Raw genomic sequence first — 20,516 nt, forward strand, 5'->3', positions numbered from 1 at the left:
TACTCCTTCAACTGGTAAATGTGAGTAGATATGCATTTTTTAAAAAAGGAAGCAATATTTAATAGTTTAAGGCTGTACGTTTTTATTAACTTAGTTTCATCGGAATTTAATTTCTAGAACTGCGGTTCGACTTTTCTTATTACATGGGAGTAGTGGAACGAACTATACCCGGGCCACCACGACATTCGCAGGACACTGTTTTGTGAGTTGTGTTACTAAGTTTTGTTGGATTCTGCTCATTTGTCGCCCTCCTGTAGCCGACCTAGTGTGTATTTAGCTTATTTAGCATCCTTGGTTTATCGTTCTTCTGTCTAATGTCTCTATATAGTGCGGTAGTATCTAACGCCTATTGTTTAATATTTACAGATTACATATTATACTTTGCCCATAATCTATGCTGCGTTCAACAAACGAACAAACGCAAGGTGTAGGATAAGTAGCGACATTTAGAGCTGACTCATTAACTTAGTAAACCCCCCACATAAGTTCCATCGCACAAAACTGAAACCCTAACCCGCGAATGCGCTGGTGGTGTTGGCCTGATATTTCCGTTACTTGCTATGAACCGGCACCGTGTACAGTAATATTGCTATTGGACAAGAGGTGTAGCAGCTACACTAGTAACTGATTCGTTTTCTGTCTTCTTTTCTTGTCTCTATGTGCGCTGCGGAACTTTGAACCTTTTCTTAGCCACAGTCTTTCGAATAATCCCTCTGTTTCGGTTTTCTGTTTGCATGAACTTCGACAGCGAAACGATAAACAGATAATAATTTGAAACTCTAACTACTAAAAAACAAAATGCAACCACAAAAACACAGGGTTGTGTGTGCTGATATAACTAATTTCTGTATCCGTGAGCTAAATGCCGGCACTAAAGTATAACTAAACATACACGCACAAATCAAATCCTTCCTCTATCGACGTCTCTTAAATTGTAGTACTCTATACATTGTTCCGGATTCATGTGCCCTCCTCCAGGAACGTTCCCATCCCCGGCAGGTATCTGGTCTGTTTGATAGCGTATCTATATCTATATTATCGGAGCCGCATCTTTCCTATTACAATATCTCGCCGCTTTGAATGTTCTGTTCACACAGTTAACGGATAGACTCTGTTCCCTGTTCCTATTCCTTGTTTTTTTTTCTATGTTTTATGTTGCCCCTGCTTTTCTTCACCTAAAGGAGGTAATTGAATTTACAGCTTGCCTAAGTCGTGAGTTTGCCCACTCCTCCCTCAAGTGTGTGTGTGTGTGTGTGCTTCCTCTACATTAAAAGATTAATCCTGATCGCGCGCGTGTGTGTGTGTGTAAAGCATTCAATTTTACAGCATTGTTTATTTAAGATTCTTCATTCAAATTTCGGCCCAATTAGTAGTATTTCTTGCTGCAAATGCTTCGAAGTATCAATATATCTTCCGACTGAACGTTCCCGTGTTTTGCAGAGAGATTGGATGCATAAAAATAGGCATATATTCTATTCTATGTACAAACTACTATCCTACGTGTTTCCGCGTCATTTCAAACTCTTAAGCAATATTGCAGCGGCATTGAGGCCGCTGCAGGATTATACCTTGTTTTTTTCTATCATCAGCTTTTACGTTGTTTCGTCGTGTTTACGACGCTCCAGAGCGCCTTGCATTCTGCAGCTTATCGATACAATTCCCTTGCATACCTTTTGTCATAAATTCCTCCCACTCACGGTCAATATCTCGGCGAAACGGGACTCTCTTTTTTATTAGATGATCACTATTAAGTAGGAAGAATCAATTACTCTTAAAATAAACAAACAAAAATGCTATACACATGAAGATGGGAAGAGTACGGATATAAAGTTCACTAAAATGCGTAAGTTAGGACGTTATAACACAAACAACAGGGATGTAATTCTTATGTTGAGTGACTTGCGCACATTGACGCACGGCCAGGATGGCCAGAACAAATATAAATCTTGCCAACCTGTTGCAAGCTTTTCGTGATTATTTGTTTTCCTGTCCTATTATGTTGCTGTTGTGGTTGTAACTAGATACAATGTCGTGTGTATGTGGTGGGTGGCTTAAATTACATCCTTTCACTATTAATTCATGAAAAGGTCGTTTGCGTGTTTAAAAAGATAATGCCATCATTATTTGCGCGCTACTTTTCTCGATGATGGCTTTCTATTGTTTGATCTCTCGTTGTAAAGTACCGCGTTGTACCGTGAGAGCCAGTACGCCCCAAATTGCACCGCATTATTCATTCTTTCTCTCTCCTAGATTTCCTGGCTTTTGCTTGACTTTATCGATGGTAAAACCCGTTGCTACCGCCACCACCACTAGCCATGCCGCTACCCTGTTCACTGCGCTGATGATGATGGTGAGCCTTCGTATGGAATCCGCCACCGTTCCGACCACCGAACCGTCTACTACCGGTACGAAACCCACCGTTAGCACCTCCACCACCACCACCATGGTGTCGGTTCCCATTGCCGTTCTGATAGTAACCACCGCCACCACCACCTCGATAGTTATTTTGATGATGGTTGTGGAAGTGATTACGGTTTCCTCCACCGTTTCCCATCCACTTACCACCGCCACCCGTCTGATGATTCTGGTATTGCTGGAAGGGATTATTGCCGCCGGAATTTGCAACACCAACCGACGACTGGACACCACCACTACCCTTTGTTTTCTTTATCCGGCCACGATCCATTTCTGTTTCGCGATCCTCCTCGATCTGACGCTTACGTTCTTCGCGCCGTTCATTTGCTAGCTCTCGTTCCATCGCTGTCTGCTGTCCGTTCCAACTTTTAACTGGTGCGCCATAGCCCCGGTGTGAGTATTTCATCAGCATTTGAACTGTTGATGAACTTCCTTTTCCATCTCCACCAGGGGACGCTGAACGATTTCCTGCAGCTCCATTCGTGTGATATCCGTTCGCCATTGATTTGTTAACTTTTCCATTAATGCCGTTGTGTGCTGGCCGATGACCGTTACTCAGTGATGAAGGTTCACCACAACCTCCACCGGAAGTGCTAACATGCTTCAGTGGTAGCTTATGTGGCTTCTGTCCCGGTGAGCTGGTCGGAGAAGATACGCCCGATGTCGTGGGCGAGGATGATTTGGATGATGAGGCCGATCCGCTATCTGGATAGCTGAGCTGATCGGCCGTACTGCTCTTGGAGACCTTCCAAAGACCTGCCTTGGTTTTGATCATCTGTGGCGAACGGGAAGAGCCCGTGCTTGTGCGCTCTTCATCCTCCTCATCTTCCTCCTCCTCCTCTTGATTAACGTCTTCATCGCCCGCTACAGCGTGTGGCTCATCCTTGCTATGCTTGGCGCTACGTTTGCCATTCACAAAGGCGACCATCTGTTGTCTCGCACGTTTAGCCGTACTACTGCCATTGGTGAGAACGAGCGATTTGGACGTGGTTTTGCTGAGCTCGTGGTTATTCTCGTCCTCGCTTGTACTGCTTGTATCATCACTATCGTACGGTACCAGACTGATTACAGCCGAGGAACATCCGTTGGTGCTCTCCGACGATTTGCTCGGGGAGTTAAGCTTCGGCATCGATGCAAGCAACGGGGTGGATAAAGATTTTGCTCTCGCCTCGCTGTAAGCAGCACCGTTGAGGGAAGCAGTCGCGTTGCGTGCGTTGATATCGGGAAGTTTTGGAACTTTGCTGCCCGATAAAGACTCCGGGTACTGTTTCGCTGGCGAACTAAGCGGGGACGCATTAGAAAGGGTTGACGCTGTCGATGAAGGAGAAGAAAAAATTGTTGTATCTCTGCCGGAAACACCTGCCGATGAGGTTACGCTGGTTGTCGTTGTCGGGCCGTTGTTGTTGTTGTTGTTCATTCCCTTACCGTTGATGGCGGTGGTGGTTACTGTTGCTGATGGGTTACTGCCGGTGGATGAGGTCGTAGCGGTTGGTAGCACTGGCCCAATAAGGCCCGGCTTCTGTTCCAACTTGCTCGGAAAGAGACCACCACTAGATCCATTGCCGCCACCAGTGCCGAGTACCCGGAGCGGTGATGAGTTAGTGACTTTGCCGGGTGTACTACCATTACTCCCCCCACCACCCGTTCCACTAGCGGTTCCGCTACTACTACCAAGCCCGGTCGTCGGGGTGGTGCCGTTGCTTAAATGTCCCATCGACGTGAGAGTCGCCGTACTGCTCGGTTGTCCTACGGTGACGGTCGCCTTCGCTCGACAGGTTCCGTTCGGTAAACCAATCGCGCCGGCCGCCACACTCTCCAGTTCGTAGAACAGGATGTACGCGTTCGTGCTCATGACGTTGTGAATGCCGATCGGGCGCACAGAGCTGTCATCAAATACGTGATACCCGGCGGCATCCGTATGTCCAATCGCTGTGTAATGTCCACAATGCTGCGTGCTACCCAGATGCGTTACCATCGACGTCAACCGATACGTCAGCTTTCCACCGTTCGTGCGCATTGCGGGCGACGAGTAAGGTGTAAGATCCAGCTTGGAACGCAACTCCACGTGCTTGTTGATCTTGCCACTCAACATGGAAAATCGCTTCAGTTGTATGCACAGCACAAACGGTGCACGCTCGAGTGAAAATTGCTTCGTGGCCGCGACACGGCGCTTGCACGCCTCACACTTGTATCCCATCTCTTCCAGTCGTTCGCGCGCAAAGTACAGTTCTAGTGCCTCATCGATCGAATTGGCTTTCCGGATGTCGAGCAACAAATCCTCAAAGTGTTGGAACGTAGTCGAAACGTGCTGACAGGACAGACACTTCACCTCCGATCTTAGGTAACCGCCCAGAATTTGGTTCAGCGGTGTCGTTTCTTTGCTGTACTGATCCAGCTCTTTACTGTTCTTGCTCCGGTTGAGGTAAGACTTTTCCATCGCTTCCACCAGATAGCGCAGGAACTCGTGCGCATCCTCTTGCCGACCCGGTACCAAATGTTTGCAGACGAGCCTCAGCCTCGAATACACCAGATAGGGTCGGAAGGCAGTTTGATTGGACTGTGATTCGAGCAGCGTTTTTGCCATCGCGCAGATAATGCAATTGCCACCAGAACCTGGAAAAAGTCAAACATCGTTAAATGATTCCACCGGAGAAAGAGACGGTGTATCTTACTCACCACCTTCATCGCACTTAACGCGATGTGGCTCATCCGACAGCAACCAGTTGGCGATGGCCGGCACGTGAAACAGCGCTTGAAGAGTCGAGTTAAGGTAGCAGGTGTTGCCCATGTTCATCATACCCGCACCAACCAACCATTTGCGGCCGGTCGTTTTCCATCCGATCTGTACATTCTCGCGAGGGAAAAGCGTTCGCTTCGGCGTCGGCAGTGTGTTAGTGTTGGTGGTATCCATCCTTCCGGCGGCAGTACTGCTAGCGGAGGCAGAGACGCCATCTGAGGGTGGATCAAAGGTACAAGAGGCAAGCGTTATTTGGGCGATCGTTCCGTCCGTGGGCCTGACGCCGGCATCACTTTCATTGCGCTGCTGCAGCTCCAAACGACGGAAGGACGTTTCCAGACGTTCCATCCTGTGCGCATCGGAACAGTTATGTAAAATTAAATATGCTTCCAAACAAAATAAACACACACACGCCCCCACGGTAACCAAAGTAATTTTTTTAAACAAACAACACACTGCACTCTACATGGCACTAGATGTAATTGTGTGTTGGAGTGTTATAGACAGTGCCTGCTAGGATCGTAACAATTTTCACACTTAAAAGGCATCACATCTTCCAGGCTCCATAGGCATCAACCTACCTTCGACGATCTGCGACAAAGGGAAACTGTTTGTCCGCTGCCAACGTCGGATGGTTTTCCGGCGTGCGGTCGTACGCAAGCTACTCCACAGCGGTACTAGAAAGCGTAAAACCAGCTGACAAAAGTAGCGAAACTGTAGCTTCACTAATCGCATAAAATGCATCCCGTTCGGTAGCAACCCCCGCAGCGCATCGTTAGTACGGTGATTGTTCAAGAGTCGTGAAATTTGGCGATTTGCTTTATGAGATATTTCACCCGATATGTCCCGGGCGTTCGGGCCTAGTGTCTTCGCTCTGATAGCTGGGATTTATTTCCGTCACTTAGGCGCCCCGGTTGCGGTGCGTTTGCAGTTGCTCGGGCCTTATTTGGGTCATTGGAATCGCGTATCGAGCGTTTGGACAGAATTGCGTTAGAAGTTCGTTCGTGTATTCTGTCCGGAGAAGAAAATTACCTCACGCAACAACACAGGCTCAAGGTGGTTCAGCAGCACGTGTGCTAGCGTATCAGATAATCAGAAGCACGTTCTCGGTTTGCACCATTATCACTACATATACGGTGGAGGACACCTGGGTGCAGAAGAAGGTGATAAATATCACCCACCCCAGTCAGAGTTCCCGATATGGAAGGGCACTTTAATTTCTCGTACACGAGCAAACTAGTTGGTAAGTGTGTGTGTGTATATAAGTGCACGGGTTAAAGGGTCAGAAGACGAACAATGTTACGAAGTGTACACAAAACGCACAGGGCGCAGGGAAAATGCGCGTTCACTTTTTGGAACATAATTCTATTTCGCTCTACGAAGACGGACGATAGAGTGAAGTTCTGCACTCGCTCGTACCACACAGGTCACAGAGCTTTTTCCCTAAGCGGAAAACTGGTCAGGATCGATACGACATATCGTTTCTTTGATCGCACACAATGCCACCCCTCACGGGTTATTGGCAAGTGTCAAATTTCTTCACGCACATGTAAAATTTTCCCCGTGCGTGCAACAGTGATGGTGAGATTTTTCTCTCTGCTCTCGTTTTTGAGGTACCAAATCGCGCGCGCGGTGTTATCGATTTTCTTTTCCTCTTCTTCTTCTTTTCCTTCTTCAGCAGACCCTTCCCAATCTTCCCTTTTTCCATATTTTCATTCAAACCCTTTTGTCAATCACAACTCGCGTGTTGTGTTTAGTGGCGCGAGTTGAATGCTCCACATACAATACACACATGCCATCGCTGAGTTCCGTTTTCAGCGTAACATAAACACACACACCGGGTGACAGCTGGGAAAAGGAAACGTCGTGCGTGAATCATGCGTTCGCGGGAGCGGTCCAGGGGTCGAAAGTTATGCACTTTCTCAGCTAATATACACACCTATCCCGTTGAATGTTTGCAATGCAATTTCAGACTGAAGCAGATCGTTTCAGCATACTTACTTTGTTGCTGATGGAGCACATTGTTAGACGATTTGGCAGCACTGGGCGATGGTGTAGAGGTTGCCGCGAACTTTAGCGAACCACCGTTCATGGCCAGGAGTGTGTTCGGGGCTCCACCAATGGTAGCTTTGGATAGTCCTGTTGTACTGAAGGACGAAGCAGCCGAGGAGGAGTTGGAATTGCTTAAGGAACCACCGGAGGTAGTGGAATCGGCCGGAGTTCCCGCTTTCAGGACGATGTATTTAGATCTCAGATTTTCCAGGTTCGTACTGTAGCTAGGACCTTCTTCGTACGTTATGGACTTAACCTGCTGTCCCTGGCGTAACGACTGACTGATGGATTCCACCAAATCGTTCGGTCCACCATCCTCCGGTTCGTCATACTGGTCGTAATCGGTGTCAAGCTGGGTCGCCGCTAATGCCCGTCGGAACGGGAGCTGTTGCTTGCTGGGTGACTGTCCGCTGGCAGTTCCAGTTCCATTCACTGTGACACCGTTGCTGGCGGAAGCCGCGCCAAAACCGTGACCAACCGTTCGTCCATTTGTTGTGCCGCCCGTCGAGTGCAACGCATCCCGAATAGCCGCACTCACTAGCGATGGTGTCGAATCGCACACCATTTGGATGGGCATTGCCGTCGCTCCGTAGCAGCACAGCGGTGGGACAAGTTTTGCCACAGGGCTCCACGGATCCGTCGGCCACCGGAAGGCACTAAAGGATTTATAATACCTGCCTTGGTTTTTCGGCAAAGTTTCACCTCCTGCACTTCCTTTCGGATGTTCGCGGCTACTTTTGCAACTCCGTCACCAATACCAACACATACACATTCACACGCACGCACACACCCTCGGCTCTTGCTCAATATTCTCACGCTTTCCTTTGGGCCGCTTTATTCCGCGCAATTTCAGGAAGTTTAACCAGCCCTTTCTTCTTCTTTTTACAACTTTACGACGTCAGCGACTGTCTCCGCACTGTCATAGGCACAAGGACTTTCCCTTCCCCGCGCGAACACACTAGCCACAAGTGCCTTTTAATTCACTTTTACGTCGTCGGTGCAAGTGTCATACGGATTAGCCGGAGTGTTGCGGGAGAACGTGTCTTTCGCCAGTACATCGAGCTTTACATTAACGATCGGGAACACAGCAACCCGGGATCGGACATCAGTCGAGAAACTGTCACGCACCAACTGTTGACGGAAATTCGTGAAAAAACACGAGATTTTCACTATCAAAGCACTATACGACGAGGAGCAAGAGCATGCGGCTCGAGTACGTTTTTCTCCATCGTACTACCAACAGAGGGCACACACACATTACTACGCAGAACTCCAATACGCACGCACACTCACACACTTTCTAGCCACGGCAATATTGGCCAACTCTAGCTCAATGCGATCGAAGGAAAAGGCACCAATTTAATGCCCTTGTGAAACGCGCTAGTTAGAATGAGACACAAACAAGACGACACGGAAAGGGAATACAAGTGGAACACACCGGGAGCACAGAAGCAGCACGACAGACTGCACACACACACACACGCATGCATGTGTATACGCGCGCACGAGTGGTGGCACTTGGTTAGTCGAAGTGGTTAGACGAGGGAGTTTGGAAACGCTTTTTCGTAGACAAAATTCAGTTTTCCGTGGAAAACTTGATATCCAGCAGCAAGCAGGGATAGTCCGTTACACTTTTCACATCCTTCCAGGGAAGTGTAGAAAATCACGTTCTGGTAAATTAGCCGTTTTATTCGTGCTCGTTTACACTGCGGCGAAATCGTCTGCTTTGGATCGCAACCCGTTCCGTTTTGGGTGGGGGAATCATTTCGTTCCTATCTGTCTTTGAAAGGTATCTGGTGGAGTGGTAATTCCAAAGACTGTCTGACGATATAAATATTTTAATGTAGCAAATAATTATAACCATTAAAACCTCTAGATTACAATAACTGGTGCTTAGTTTTTACTCCACTTATAACGAGGTCTGTATGGGCATTTTGTTGAGTTGTTTACTGTCACCATCAGAGACCACGGGCTGATGTCGACAATTTTGTCACGGCGAAAAAAGCCCAACTGTCACGTTGAGCGAACTCTGAGGCGAAAAACAATTATCTCTTGGAAACGTCAACCAGGATGCAGTCGAACACTGTCGTAAAAAAATAGAACAAAATTGCATACAACGCGATCGTGTGGAATCTTATCGCATATTTTTCAGCCAAATTCCGCAGCAACGGAGCCAGCTCATCCGAGCTCGAAGACACAGATCGTCATGATTAAAGCGATACTAGTGTTTAACAACCATGGCAAACCGAGATTGTCCAAGTTCTACCAGTATTTTGTAAGTAAGGGTTTCACGCTCGACCTCTCGTCGCAAATGAGCAATCGATATGCGATGCACAAACATATGTTCCCATCGTTTTAGAACGAAGACATGCAGCAGCAGATTATAAAGGAAACATTCCAGCTAGTCTCGAAGCGGGACGACAATGTGTGCAATTTCCTCGAAGGTGGCAGCCTGATCGGTGGTTCAGACTACAAACTTATCTACCGACACTATGCGACGCTGTACTTTGTGTTTTGCGTCGATTCTTCGGAAAGCGAGCTAGGCATCCTTGATCTGATACAGGTGTTTGTGGAAACGTTGGACAAATGTTTCGAAAATGTGTGCGAACTTGATCTGATCTTCCACGCCGATGCCGTACACCACATTCTCTCCGAACTCGTCATGGGTGGCATGGTGCTGCAGACGAACATGTCCGACATTCTGGCCCGTATCGAGGAGCAGAACAAACTGCAGAAACAGGAGGCTGGAATCTCCGCGGCTCCGGCGCGGGCCGTTAGTGCGGTGAAAAGCATGAACCTGCCGCAACAGATCAAGGACATCAAGCTGCCGGATTTGCCGCAGGCGATAAAAGATTTGAAGTTCTGACCAAACCACAATTTCGATGCATCGCTACTCACGAAAATTTCCGCCGATTCGTCGTACATTCCCATCAACAGCAGCCTGGAGGGCTTCAGTTTCGAGTGCTATCAGTCCGAGTACGTTGGTGCGGTTTCGACCGCCAAGGATCTGGATGGCGAGTCGTCGCCGAGGAGAAGTTTGCGGGTCGCGTCCACGTCCGGAACTACACTTCCGCAACGCAGCAAACCAAAATCGTCCAAGAAATCGTCATCGAATGCCTCCAGCGCCACGCTTCTTTCAACGAACACTGAGCGCGACGCAGGCTTCTAGTACTGGGTATATCGGTACAGCGATTAGCAAACGGATGCAAGCGAATGAAGGCGTATGAATTTTCGTTTCTTTGGTGCTCTTTACTATTCATCGTACTCCTTCGCTTTTTTATTTCGTGTTCGTGTGCCGCGTGATTGATGCCGGATGTACGCGGATACAACCTGTTAACAGGTACTCGGAATGTACTTTCATTAATCAACTGAATGCAAGACTTTAGTTCAAGAGTTCAGTTATTTATACTTCAGTTATATACAAGAAAGAGATTTATCGAAATGCAACGTTATATAAGCAACAAATGGAACATAAACAACATAATTTCTTAACAATACACGCAAAGTACGGAGAAACTTTTTTCATTTGACGACCGGCAAAAGGTGTGATATTGGAAATGATTTCATTCTTCACAAAACTGAAATACCAAAATTTGAGTGACCGTGGTTCAAGCCATGGTCACAGAAAGTATGATAATTTTTAACGACGAGACGCAGAAAATATTTTAGCAAATTGATTGTTTTCTCCTCTTGAATTGGTTTGTAGAGACTTTGCATATTGCAAGTGCATCAGTCTTTCAACAAATTAACTCAAAACAACTTTCGGTCTTTGTGCGGCAAACAATTGTTCAACCTGCGACGCTTTTGACGTTTCTGTTTCGAATTTGACGTTTACTTCACTTCGAACTCATCTACATAGACCACCACATTATGTGCTTGGTGCATATTTCGTCGGTTTCGCGGTTTGTCGTGTCTTTGCCGTAAAGTAGCAGTCCGGATTGATTTCCAGCATCCTTTCACTGCGGAAACCGATCCCGGTATCTGGCGTTTTACTTGCCTAACTTTTGTACTTGCGAAGGAGCAATAGACGAAACGGTATTATCACAGTGAGTGTGCTTTGTCGAGACAGGGCGTTAGATTGGGCTCGCAACAGGCATCGGAATGAGGCGAGCTGGACCGTCGCAGTGCTTTGATTAGTAATGGTGGCTGATGGCGTTTTGGGGCGGTTAGATAGTATTTATGGTTTTTGTATGAGGAATGTTGAAGCTAAAAAGTCCTCAATTTTCCATGGAACGCAAGAAAGTGAGTGTTCTAGGAAGCTTGCAACAGATCCGGTCTGGAACTTCGCCTTTGATATAGCAAGGGAACGGGTAGTTGTGGTGGTGTGTGTAGTTTGATTTGGGAATGAGAGTTAGAACGCCGCCGGTTGGAAAAGCTTTCGAAGTATTCCATCTTTTATTGCAGATTCCTAGCCCCGGGCTGAAAGCCGGTGACGGTAAAGCAAAAAAACGTTAAAACAATGAAATGTTTGAAGGAGAAATAGAATGCCAAAGTTTTTTTTCTTTCTATTCGTCCGCAATGGCAGAAAGTTCCATTGTGCAGCGGCGAAGTGTGTGTATGCGTGTGTGTACATTTGCTTGTCGGCTTCTAGAATGGGACTCGCTCACACACATCCCTGTAATAAACTGCTGGCGAATGTGTATCTGTGTGCGTGTGTTTGCCGTAGTGTGCTGGAAGAAGCACAGAACAGAAAGGAAAAGACAACGAAGAAACGAAGACGACGCCGCAGTTCGAAGTGCAAGGGACGAGTATCGGTATTCCGTGCGGGCGCTGTGGTAGTGTTTTGTGTGCAACAGTCGTGACATTAAGCCTTTTTGTTTAATTAAATCTCATAATGTGGAAGTTGTTAAATGTGACGAACATAGACACTCCGCAGGGAACTACGGTAGACTGAAGTTATACTGCTCTTGAATAGCAAGCCGAATTAGAATGCGCCTTCGGAACAAAAAACACCCTGTGAAATGTGTATTAATGGAGGGCAACAACAGGAGGAGACACCTCGAAGTGCTATTGTTTGCTTTGAATTGAGCCAGCATTGCATAGTGTCAGGCGCTATCACCCCGTGGTTTACATTGCATCTGCCGTATCCTTTGGCCGTGTTCGCAAACCGTTGTGTATTTTTTGCGGCGTGTGCGTGTTATCCAGAGAAAAGGGCTTTAGGGAACTATTGGGTGTGGTGTATGTAGGAGGTGACGAAGGTTACGCCGAGACACGAAAGAGATGAAAATGGAAAGAAATATCAGAAGCATGATGAACAAGGCGGAACGAAGAAACTAACCAACACAACAATGATTTGCAAGAGTGTGTGAGTGTGTGTATTTGCTCACCAACAGGACAGAGAGCAATGTCAAGTGTGAGCGAGTAAGCAAGAACGAGAATGAGAAGCACAGATGACTGCTTTTGATATGCTTTGGAAGCGTAATGTGTAAAGAACGCAGGTGGAATGTATGTGAATGTGTGTTTGTATTGAACATTCGGAAATGGGAAGCAACCGAACCACCTCCCCTTCCTCCCCCTGCACCCTCCCTTAGGTTCAATGATCCACCTACTCTTTATCCAAGGGCCTTTAGGCAGTCAGGTAGGAAGAACATCAGTGTTTCGGGTCACAGGGATAAGAGCGATATACTGATATACTGGAGGGAGGTAGAGGAAAGTTTTGTGTTTTGCAAGGATTAAAACAGATTAGGAATGATATCAATTTTAATTCATGTTACTAGTAGCTTATGTTTCTTTTGATAAATTGTTTTGCGAAAGTGAAAATAATTAAAGTAGTAATAGTAATAGTAAAATAATTACTGCTAACATTTTTTTATCGTCAAAGTGTACGCATCAATACGGCCGGCCGGCACAAGAAGAACAATGAACATGGAATGTGGCTAAATGAAGCCCAATCATGAATACGCGGCTCTAGGTGCCTTTAAGCGCCAGCACAAACACATGCGTGATTGTGCCTTTTGCATGCTTTCAACGATGTTTTTGGGTAGGGCCTTCTTATGTTGTGTGCAGCTGTTCAGATAAAACTGCCTAAATGGTAGAATATTAAATTTCCTCAACTAATGTCATCGTGCCCTTAGATAGTGCGTGAAAATTCGATGAATTAGTTCATCTTGACGATCGGTGTTTTAACTCAGTACGTTCTGAATTGTCAGCTGTTGTTTATTTTGGACATTTTTGCTTTATATTTGTTACTTTTCCTTTTTTGGGAAGAAATATCCCTTCTGATACTTTTTTTCATTGCACAAAAAATGCATTTCGCTTTTAACATATCTTGTGAGTCCCCGTTTTGGCCGTTATAGCGGGGCTGGACGATACGTGAACAATGCATTTTTGTAAATTCATTCCTAAAGGATTTGTATTGCAAAAGCGGAGAGAAAGGTGCGTCAACATGCTGCTGTCACCTGCTCTGTTGCGTCTCTTTCTGTACACTAGATGCGCACCTTTTCACTCTCTCTCGCTCTCTCTTTCACATTCTCTCTCATACTCGCTCTATCTCTCTCTCGCTCTCAAACGAACTCCAATACAGTGAAAGGGTTATTTGGAGAGGGTTGTGTGATGCGTTTGATCTCGCGCGTTGGGTGGGGATGGAACTAACTTCCCCCCTTCCAAAACATTGAATTCTTACTGAGCGAATGAACAGAAAAGGAAGGGCATATACGGTCCATCCGTTTTCCCCACCATCAACCGTTTGGCGTGAAGTTTGTTGGGCAAAAGCAACGCGTACGGGAAATTGTTCACTCACTCGACTAAGTGCATAGTGACCGAGCAGTCGTGTCGCGACATCGTCTCACATCGTCACCCGGCCAACAAGTAGTGAGTGTGTGTGTATTTGTGTGCATGAATGTGTGTTGGAATTACAGAACAATAATTTTTGTGTGGCTCAGACTACTGACCCAACTCCCCAACATGGCGAGGAAAACGCGAAAGACACCGTGGCGTGTGTTGTGGCTTTGTTGTTTCCCGTGTGGCTTTTGTACGTGTCTTTCGAATGTGTTTGTGTGAGCGACGAAAGACCGCAGCGAAGAAGATACACACAAACGAGATAAAACTCCATCGGGTGACGACACCACATCATCTTGCCCGGGGAATTCATTGTGAGGTGTCGTCGTCCGAGGACTTTTGGAGATCTAGCATGGATTTTGTTGTTTTCTTGATCAGTTTATTTGATTGAACAGGGGATGGACTTGAGCAAAACGTGTGCGATCGAGTTAAGTGATCGATATTGCTTCTTGTACATGTAACCGGTATATCCGACGACGACGTGTGAGGATTCTGGTTATCTTTCTTTTTCACTTCACCAATGCGTACCTTAAATGACAGCGAGACAAACACTAAGAAACGCTGGAAATTTTCATGAAAGCGAAGGAATTCTGGACGTTATCTGTATTCCTTCTAGACAAAAAACACGTTCTCGTTCGTTGTGACTCAAAGAGCAAACAAAAAAGGAATAATAACAAGTCAGATTAAAACCTTCTTCCAAGAGCACTAGAAAATCACGTCCTCGTGACACATGCCGCGTTGCTTCAGGGCTTGTTTTCTGGTGTGGATTTAGCCAGTTTTATTGGCGTTTTCTCGTTGCCTTGTACACATAATGTGTTGTTCATTTATTCATTTTTGTTGTTCATTTTATATCCAAGTTGGTGTAAAAGTCAACAAACAAACCGGAAACAGGGAACAAAAATAATAAAAAAGAAAAAAATAGATTATTAAAGCTGAAAAAAATATTTAAGAAATTATTGTTGCAGGGTTGCAATTCATAAACTATTTCTTTCTAGAGAAGGTTGAGGCTTTACTTTTCAATTTTGTGGGTGAAAGTAAAGCAATTGTTCATACGATTTACTTCCGCCTTCATACACAATAATCCAATGATATTCCTGTGTTGGATGCGAATATCCACCACAGGAAGAAATTGAAAATCGATGACGTATTAGCGTCTCCTTGGATCCATCTTTTAATATATTTTTATATCTGAAATTACAGTGAGATTCTTGTGTGTGTGACGTTGAGCGACAACAGTGTTACATAAGGAAAAAAATAAGCCAATTTAATTTTGAGCTGGAAGCTATCAGTTCAACGTGTGTGCGCTTAAGGTGCCGAAAAGAGCATGCAGATTTAGTGTGAGTGAGTGTTGTGCGAGTGAGACGAAAAAAAAAAGGAATTCAACAACTTCTGCCGAAGGGCTAGTGCTGAAGCAAAATTGAAAATTATTAAAACCTGCATAAACCTCTCATAGAGAAAACCCCATCCCCAATATCATCAACCCTCGGGAGTGCGTATTTGTGCGTAGAGTGTGCAAAAGTGTAAGCGAAAGCCATCAACCATACTTTGACGAAGACGAAAAGGATAAAGTGAGAATAATCTCCTAAACAACAACGAAATGGCGGAAGATCTGCGAGACCGCAATGACCCGGAGCTGAAATATCTGTCCGTGGAGCGGAATTCCTTCAATGATCCGGCTACGCAAGCCGAGTGGACACAAAAGCGGTTAGTTTGGGTGCCGCATGAATCACAGGTGAGTTCAGGAAAGATATACCTATTGCAGTCTACGTGGAATTTCTCTGTCTTTTGTCTACCATGTCTCCTTTGTCTATGTAGATGTCCTAGAAACACTTTACTAGTTGGATCGCCCGGTGTCATTCTAATGACATGTCCAACCCACCTGAACCCAACGAATCTGATTTGCTGTACGATACCAAGTTCTTCGTCCAGCTCGTAGAGCTCCTAACTATGGTGTCTTCTAAATTGTCCTGAAGCTCATACGATTCGAAAAATCCTTCTGATCATATTTCCCTCGAATAGTGTTTTGTCGGTCCAATTAATACGTTCTTGTTAAACACGAATTTCTAATTCGAATACGCGGTATAGATGAGTCACATTTGCACTAAAAAATTGTTTTATTTGACTGATCTTCGATCAGATCGAACCGGATTGGGGCACACCACAAGATCTACCACCCGAACCAGCGGAGGTGCTTGAGAAAGCAATCAATACACTGTGTCGTGCCCGACAGTGGAATCGAGTTTAAGAGACCTGTGACTCATAACCAAACCCCAGACAACAGTGAGACATGCTGGAACTCGATGAGACAGCTTGAAAGAAAATTGCCCTGAATGATTGCCCTTTAAAGAGGTTGTCATTTTAATTCGAAATTTTTAGGGACCTTCTGCCAAAGGTATCTTGGGAGTATCCGAATTCCTGCTTCTGCAATCCCAATCGTGGTTCAAGGAAATGCGCGACTAGCAACTTATCACCAGTCTTCGTAGTTTGTGTTTTTTGTGTTCACCATTATTTCTCTTTATCTATTTCCGATTTGCTTGGTGTACAGTGTCGCGTTGCTGGTGTAAAGATAAGATAAGGTCGCTAAAGCCGAAACCACCTACCGAGGTGTGTCTCCACATCGTCGGTGTTGTGTCAAATGTGTGGCGGTTTGTTTGTGCAATATACGCAACGAACTCCACCGGATGGGATGATAGCAAAACATTGGCCCTCCGCTCGCCAGTTCCTGTATCCCTCCTGGATATGGTTGGGATTTTTTGATTGATTTTTGATCGACAAATATGGTTCAATTGGGGGTGAAGAAACGAAACAGGAGCGGGGTGGTTTATGTTGGAGGAAAAATTATCTTCCAACTGGCAACGGCGACACACACCTTCTTGAGGTGAGGAGGGTGTATCTGAAAAGCGTTAAATTAGACATAAATGTTTGATGCATCTACCCTACCGCCGCATCGCCTTACAATGGGTTTGTTGGCAAGCAAAAGCGCGCATATGCTCACGCGACGACCGGTAGATGACCGTGTATCCGGATACACGTTTTGCCGGCTAGCCGGCATTTTATTATACCTGCTGGCGCGTTCGTATAGGTGGGTGAATATTTTATTACGTTCCCTCCCTTCTATTGCGTTGGTCGCCGTCTAGCTCCAGTCGCGCAATCATGAAGAGCGCATAGTTTATGCTGTCTCAGAGTATGTGTGTGTACTGATTTGTACGTTTTGCAAACCTTTGCTGTAGATTTTCTTCTCGAACTGGTACGGTGGTGTTTCTATCGCTCTTTCTCGCTCATTTATCTCATGAAATTCTCTGAATGCAATCTCGCATCATTGCATGCTGCGATATTTCATCCGCGTGAGACGGTGTCGTTCACTACTCGCTCATTCGCTATTGGTGGTCGTCGTGGTCGTCTGGTGGCCGTAGACGATGATGGTTGCACATGTGCAGACTCAAATTCGGTTTTGCTTTGTGGGGCACCACGCTAACAAGAGAGAAAGAACGCCCGAACAAGCGCCGGTTCCGTGCCGCAAACGAAAACATACAGCGGCACTAATGTTGCACTAATGCACATGGAAGAGAAGAAGAGAGTTAAAGACATTGACCTCCACCCCGGGAGTCGTCGGGGAAGATCGACGAACACTCCGCTGCTCTCGAATGTGTGTTTGCGTTGGATGGTCGGGTGTCGGCATTTTGCAATGCCATGATTCCAGCCACAGGAACCGTAACGGTTGAAGAAAACACTTGGATGCTTGTGGAGCTTTCCTTAGAAAATGCTTACCTCAGCCATATCGCCTAGAACGCTTGTGTTTATCATTTCAATACGGATCCACTCTATGTTTAAATTATAATTCTTTTTTTTCGTTGTTCTCCGTAATCTCAAGCAACATTTTCTTTCGGCGATGATGTTAGCTCGGGAAATTCACCTCAAGTGCTAAAGATGCGTCCCAACAAATGACGTCATTTTGGCCAGCGGTACCACCCAGTAGGTGAAGTGAAGAAGCATTTATTCCTAATGCTAATGCCTGATCATGAATCAAAAAACGATAGATTTCTCTGGGTATTCTGTATTCTTCACGAGATATTCACGACAAGAACCAGAAGATGATCATGGACTGTGGACACGACGTGGATCTACTCTCGAATTCAACGTTCGAACACTCTGGGTCTCGCTCTGTTTCAATTTGCAGGAGCCGCGCACAAGTTTGGAAGATTCGTTCGTCGACACCAAATCGGCAAAGGGAAAGAAACCTGTAAATGTAAATAGCCGGCGTAAAGTAAACACAAGGCAACATACGAAAAAAATAGCTGCGAGCAAAGATAACGTTGGAACGCACGTACAGCCCATTTGTCCATTCGAACGCCGCGTGGTAGAGTGCGGTTCGACTTTGCGCTACGACTTTGCGCCGTCGACGTATGGGTCTAACGTAGGCAGAGAGCAGCACCATCCGTGTCACCACCTAACGACGGTCAGATTTTGGATAGGAAGGTTCTGGCAATATTTGGCGGGACACTGTAAGCGATGACTAAATTGTCTTTTCCCATCATGAGTTGAGGTTAACTCGATGATCCTGTGAGTTTTAAAGTATTTCTTGACCTTTTTTTCGTTCGCGGGCCCATTTTACACTCGCTTGTTGGGCATATGGAGGCAGAAAATGTGTGTTGCCATGAGATTGTACACACGTATGGTTAATGAGAGGGATGATCCACGCCGTATGAGTCACGGATGGCAGAAATAGCTCACAGAAGATCACACGCAGCAGAGGATGTTTGCGATGTTCATCATTGGCTGAATGTTTCGCTTTATTCCGGTGCTGATGTAGCCGTCCACTGGGAGGGTTTGAATTAATTTTCACCACAGCTTAACGTTTCATAGTTCAACGACGGTAGCACACGGGTCCAAAATTGAATTGGAATTAATTGCGCAATACAAAGTGGGTAGCTTTTTTGGGCAGCTTTGGCGCTTTCACAGTAGTGATCTTATGCATACGCTCGCATATCGTACTAAAGTTTTTCCCTCTCTTGTTGAAGGCTTGAAGGTCGTCGTTACCTACTAGGCCTAAACGTCCTTGCCAATCATGGAGCTATCGCATACTCCATGAAGAGAAGCTCTCTAGCGGGCGCCAATACACTCGCTGTAGTAACGAAGTGAAGAAAAAAGAATGGAAAACCCCATCAGGGTAGCGTAAAATTACCTCGCATTCAGTGGCCATCAAGCGCAAGGAGGCACACAACGACAGCATAGGTTTGTCGTGCACCAATGATGGCATATCGCCATAAGAATCGTCGCGGATGCTGTGTTATGGCAGCAGAATGGAGGAGGGTAGAGAGAACGAAGCATGGTTTGCGCGGCGAACAACAAGTCGTCGACTAAACACTACCATATACGGTCAACTCCAGTCTCCCCCAGAAGACCTTGTCCCATACACGTTGACGTTGAAGGTGTTCCGTTTTGGGGAAGGTTCTTTACAGAGAGCGACAGAGAGAGAAAGAGAGACAAAGAAAGTGTGTGAGCAAAAGGGGGAGAAAATGAGGAGTGTACTTAATGGTTGGAACCTGTTATAATGACCGGGGCAGCAGGAGTTACCAACGATCCTTTTTGTGTTCCCATCCTTTCTGCCCATCCTTTCGCTCTCAGACGTCTCCATCCAGAGAGTTGCATATTTGAGATGTAGGTCAGTAGTTCGTTGTAACCTGTTTGTCTGACTGTAGACTTTGATGCTTCGATCGAAGAATTTTCCCTAGTGTCCCTTAAATTGCCCATACACCCCTACCGATGACTAAACTTGTTGCTTTCTTTTCTGTTTCAGGGTTTCGTCGCTGCCAGTATCAAAGGCGAGCGTGGCGATGAAGTGGAGGTCGAGCTGGCCGAAACCGGCAAGCGCGTGCTGGTACTTAAGGATGACATCCAGAAAATGAACCCGCCCAAATTCGACAAAGTCGAAGATATGGCCGAGCTGACGTGCCTGAACGAAGCCTCCGTCCTGCACAACATCAAGGACCGATACTACTCCGGTTTGATATATGTAAGTACCCCAGAGGCGGCTGCGAAGAATATGGAGGAGACCACTATTATGTATGACGTTCCTTATTTGGTGTTGCGGCTCTCCACCCCAAGCCTTATTCGTAACTGATGGTGTCTTTCGCGGTGTAGCCTTTCATAATGTGGTGTAACCTTTTGGGTTTATGTCTACGTTGGTCATCGTCGGGGGGGCAGCGCGATTACTAGCTTTAGCGACAAAGGTCACCAGCAAAACTGGTGAGTTCGCATATTTTGGAGCTCAAATTTCGCGAAGATCACCCAATCCCATGCAGTGACGAATGTCTAATCTATTGGAAGTGTCTATAATTTTTCAAAAAACCAAACAAAACTACCCAACCGATAGTCCGTAAGCGGACTATCCAAGGAATGGTTGCCCAAATTATTGGACTGTGGTGTTCGCGTTTTAAGATCTCCATCCAAATTGCGGCAAGGATTCGACCTAGTAAAGGAAGGAAATTACAGACGGTTCAGACTCGTAATCAAAGGATGTAAGATACGAAACAAG

At 46.0% G+C, this 20,516-nt stretch overlaps 3 protein-coding genes across 6 annotated transcripts in view; 2 read left to right on the forward strand and 1 right to left on the reverse strand.

Annotated features, from left to right (window-relative positions):
* Positions 1 to 66: 66 nt before the first annotated feature.
* Positions 67 to 8,494, reverse strand: LOC128305587 (ubiquitin carboxyl-terminal hydrolase 36). Of its 2 annotated transcripts, none has more exons than XM_053043109.1 (3): positions 7,154 to 8,494; positions 5,092 to 5,367; positions 67 to 5,028 (listed from the first exon to the last, which is right to left on the reverse strand). In XM_053043109.1, the coding sequence occupies exons 1-3, from the start codon at positions 7,779 to 7,781 to the stop codon at positions 2,273 to 2,275; spliced, it is 3,660 nt and encodes a 1,219-aa protein (XP_052899069.1). In that variant the 5' UTR covers positions 7,782 to 8,494; the 3' UTR covers positions 67 to 2,272. The 2 variants fall into 2 exon arrangements, with proteins under 2 accessions (XP_052899069.1, XP_052899070.1); XM_053043110.1 differs by lacking the exon at positions 7,154 to 8,494 and adding an exon at positions 5,734 to 6,151.
* Positions 8,141 to 10,693, forward strand: LOC128305588 (AP-3 complex subunit sigma-2). Of its 2 annotated transcripts, XM_053043112.1 has the most exons (3): positions 8,141 to 8,993; positions 9,167 to 9,479; positions 9,564 to 10,693. In XM_053043112.1, exons 2-3 carry the CDS (start codon positions 9,411 to 9,413, stop codon positions 10,068 to 10,070), a joined length of 576 nt encoding a protein of 191 aa, XP_052899072.1. In that variant the 5' UTR covers positions 8,141 to 8,993; positions 9,167 to 9,410; the 3' UTR covers positions 10,071 to 10,693. The 2 variants fall into 2 exon arrangements, with proteins under 2 accessions (XP_052899072.1, XP_052899071.1); XM_053043111.1 differs by having other exon boundaries at positions 8,141 to 9,479.
* Positions 10,694 to 13,957: 3,264 nt separating this feature from the next.
* LOC128305145 (myosin heavy chain, non-muscle) overlaps positions 13,958 to 20,516 on the forward strand; it is a 36,945-nt gene continuing 30,386 nt past the window's right edge. For both annotated transcript variants that reach the window (XM_053042462.1, XM_053042463.1), the window contains exons 1-3: positions 13,958 to 14,014; positions 15,182 to 15,713; positions 19,779 to 19,994. In XM_053042462.1, coding sequence (XP_052898422.1) covers positions 15,579 to 15,713; positions 19,779 to 19,994 — 351 coding nt within the window. In that variant the 5' untranslated portion in view covers positions 13,958 to 14,014; positions 15,182 to 15,578. The remainder of the gene's footprint in view (positions 14,015 to 15,181; positions 15,714 to 19,778; positions 19,995 to 20,516) is intronic.

Source organism: Anopheles moucheti, chromosome 3, assembly GCF_943734755.1.
Source record: "Anopheles moucheti chromosome 3, idAnoMoucSN_F20_07, whole genome shotgun sequence".
In the NCBI taxonomy this organism is placed as follows: Eukaryota; Metazoa; Arthropoda; class Insecta; order Diptera; family Culicidae; genus Anopheles; species Anopheles moucheti.

What these genes read in the sequence shown, in the direction of transcription:
- LOC128305587 (XM_053043109.1), bottom strand. Translation starts at nt 7,781, where the DNA reads ATGCCCATCCAAATGGTGTGCGATTCGACACCATCGCTAGTGAGTGCG. An exon ending in TGTGCTCCATCAGCAACAAA is followed by an intron (nt 5,368 to 7,153) that starts GTAAGTATGCTG and finishes ATCCACCCTCAG; the next exon opens with ATGGCGTCTCTGCCTCCGCT. An exon ending in CGTTAAGTGCGATGAAGGTG is followed by an intron (nt 5,029 to 5,091) that starts GTGAGTAAGATA and finishes GACTTTTTCCAG; the next exon opens with GTTCTGGTGGCAATTGCATT.
- LOC128305588 (XM_053043111.1), top strand. Translation starts at nt 9,411, where the DNA reads ATGATTAAAGCGATACTAGTGTTTAACAACCATGGCAAACCGAGATTG. An exon ending in CCAAGTTCTACCAGTATTTT is followed by an intron (nt 9,480 to 9,563) that starts GTAAGTAAGGGT and finishes CCATCGTTTTAG; the next exon opens with AACGAAGACATGCAGCAGCA.